The following is a 2,350-nucleotide window of genomic DNA, read 5'->3' as shown; positions in this document are numbered from 1 at the left end:
CTATCGAAACAACCTCTCTTCCTTCATAAGGTAGGAGTAAGGTCAGCCTCTCTTCTCCCCTGACCCCACATGTGGGATTTCGTTGGGTTTGTTATTGTTATTGTTATTGTTTTGATACGCACATAATGGATCATGGCTTGGTTGGTTTAGTTAATAATTTTTCGGCAAGCTGTCGAAGGTTCAAGGTCTGCTGCAGGTTGTACCTATATTTTTCCAGAAGAAAGCTAAAAAAATTAAAAAAGGAAAATCGTTAACCTAGCGCTGGGTGTCATTGCAGAAAGAGCTTATGAGATAAATTGATTTCCCTTGTACATAGAAATATTCGTATTTGATTCTAATGCTGGTATGTTTCAAATATTCTCATGCACATAAGGAGGGGATTGTTGTTTTAGATGACTTGATATGACTAAGATGTTGATTGGATGGACTGACATGGTTTATATCGTCTATTCTGAGAAACGTTTTAGCTTTTATATATTAAGGTGATATTTCAAGATTAACCAAATTTAGCAATTGGAGTTTGAGTTGTAATTGCATTCTTTTTCATTTCCAATAACAAACCATCCATAGCTGAAGGTATATGGACAGTCATCTCTGCAATACCGAATGAATTTATAAAGGATAACATGGATATAACATCACTGAATGCTTCTTAACTGCCAATCAAACGAAAACAAACGGAAAAATAACAAAGACATGATGTTGTTATATTCATACATGGTTCTACAAACCTTATTGCCGACAATATCTATCATCTTCAGAATTACTCTTAACACACCCCTTAGATTGAGGCCAATAATTGCTCAACTATTTAATCTAAAGTCTAAAATGCAACAGAGCAGAAGTGTCATCCAGCCCTTTGTTACTGTAATAAGTAGTGTACTCCTTAATTGTGGTTTCCTTGTACTTTCGAGGATTATGTTCTGATATCAACTCCTGGATAGGTCCATATAACCTTTCTGTTGGAAGAAAACTTGTCGTGCAAAAGCATGCCATTGATATCCTTGGACCAACCTTATTTGCCACTACTCTATGTTCAACACTTTTGAACTTGTCATTTGATATAAGCTGAAAATGACACAGCCAAAAATCAAGGATCAACTTTCTGTTTTTGTTTATAATTATCTAAAACTTATATTACATGCTGATAAGACAAGTATGTATCTGTTACAGCTACGCAAAAATCTTAGCAAGCTCTTTAGGGGTCGTTTCGTAGCTGGTTACAGGGTAAGTTATTCCTGTATTAGGAGTAACATAACTAAGCTCCGGGAGGGATTAAAGAAATGTAACACTTGCCTGAAGAGATCTCCAATATTGACCACGAGAGCTCCGGGAGTAGGGGGAACATCTACCCAATGGTTTTGATGTAGAACTTGGAGGCCGCCAATATTGTCTTGGAGAAGCACGGTGAGGAAGTTACTGTCAGCATGCTTCCCAGCGCCTAGAGTAAGTTCTGGTTGTGGGCATGCTGGATAATAATTGCCTAAAGCCATAAGCCCCTCGCTACAGCCCATATCGTTGAGGTGATTTCGTTTGAAGCCAAGAGCCTCAGACAATAGTTCAAATATAGTGTATGCTAGTTTCATCACTTGGTTTGTGTACTCAAAGAGAATATCCCTATCACAGATACACAATAAGCAAATAATGACATAAAACATTAAAAATTTGAGAACATCTTGTGTCGATATTGATCAAGTAATACCTGCAGACAGAGGGAAATTCTTCAGGATTGGGAGGTATAGGAGCTACTGTGGCATTAAAAGTGTCCCTCCAGTTGGTTACTGGTGATTTAAACAGATCAAAATTAGTATGGAATATAAACTGTTTTGTGAAGTCTCGCGAATACCATTGCTTCTTCACCTCAGTATCTTGTTCAAAGAACCTGATAACCCCATCTTTCATTTCCTCCATAACATGACTAGGAATCCCATGATTGATCACTTGAAAGAAACCCCAAGTGTCCGATGCACGAACAACTTGCTGGACTATCTTCTTTCGCGTGATCTGATCTTCCTTGACGCGATCAAGATCGATAATTGGAAAAGTAAATTCCTTGTTGCTGGGAATTTCTGCCTCTTCACTCTGTGGTGGTTGAATAAAAATGGTTGGTACTTTGGTGATACCTGCATCCACTAGTCCCTTAACACCGGCTTTCGTCTCATCAAAGGCTTGTAGTTCAGCTTTTCTGTCATACTTATCTGTGTACATCATCTCCATTTTTCTTATTCCTTTGGAACTATCTGTACTTGTTAGCTTTTGTCTAAATGTGAGATTTCAAAGTTAAATTTCCTTCAAAAGGTATTGAATAACTTGTAGTAAAAGTTAACATTTATGACAAGTAATTAACAGA

At 37.4% G+C, this 2,350-nt stretch overlaps 1 protein-coding gene across 2 annotated transcripts; it reads right to left on the bottom strand.

Moving 5' to 3' along the window:
- LOC109229756 (1-aminocyclopropane-1-carboxylate oxidase homolog 1-like) lies at positions 594 to 2,350 on the bottom strand. Of its 2 annotated transcripts, none has more exons than XM_019395311.1 (3): positions 1,703 to 2,350; positions 1,293 to 1,617; positions 594 to 1,068 (listed from the first exon to the last, which is right to left on the bottom strand). In XM_019395311.1, exons 1-3 carry the CDS (start codon positions 2,215 to 2,217, stop codon positions 817 to 819), a joined length of 1,092 nt encoding a protein of 363 aa, XP_019250856.1. In that variant the 5' UTR covers positions 2,218 to 2,350; the 3' UTR covers positions 594 to 816. The 2 variants fall into 2 exon arrangements, with proteins under 2 accessions (XP_019250856.1, XP_019250855.1); XM_019395310.1 differs by having other exon boundaries at positions 940 to 1,068; positions 1,297 to 1,617.

This window comes from Nicotiana attenuata, chromosome 7 (assembly GCF_001879085.1).
Source record: "Nicotiana attenuata strain UT chromosome 7, NIATTr2, whole genome shotgun sequence".
NCBI lineage: Eukaryota > Viridiplantae > Streptophyta > Magnoliopsida > Solanales > Solanaceae > Nicotiana > Nicotiana attenuata.
Note: the sequence above shows the minus strand (reverse complement) of the source record. Positions and strands in the feature narration are given on the sequence as shown.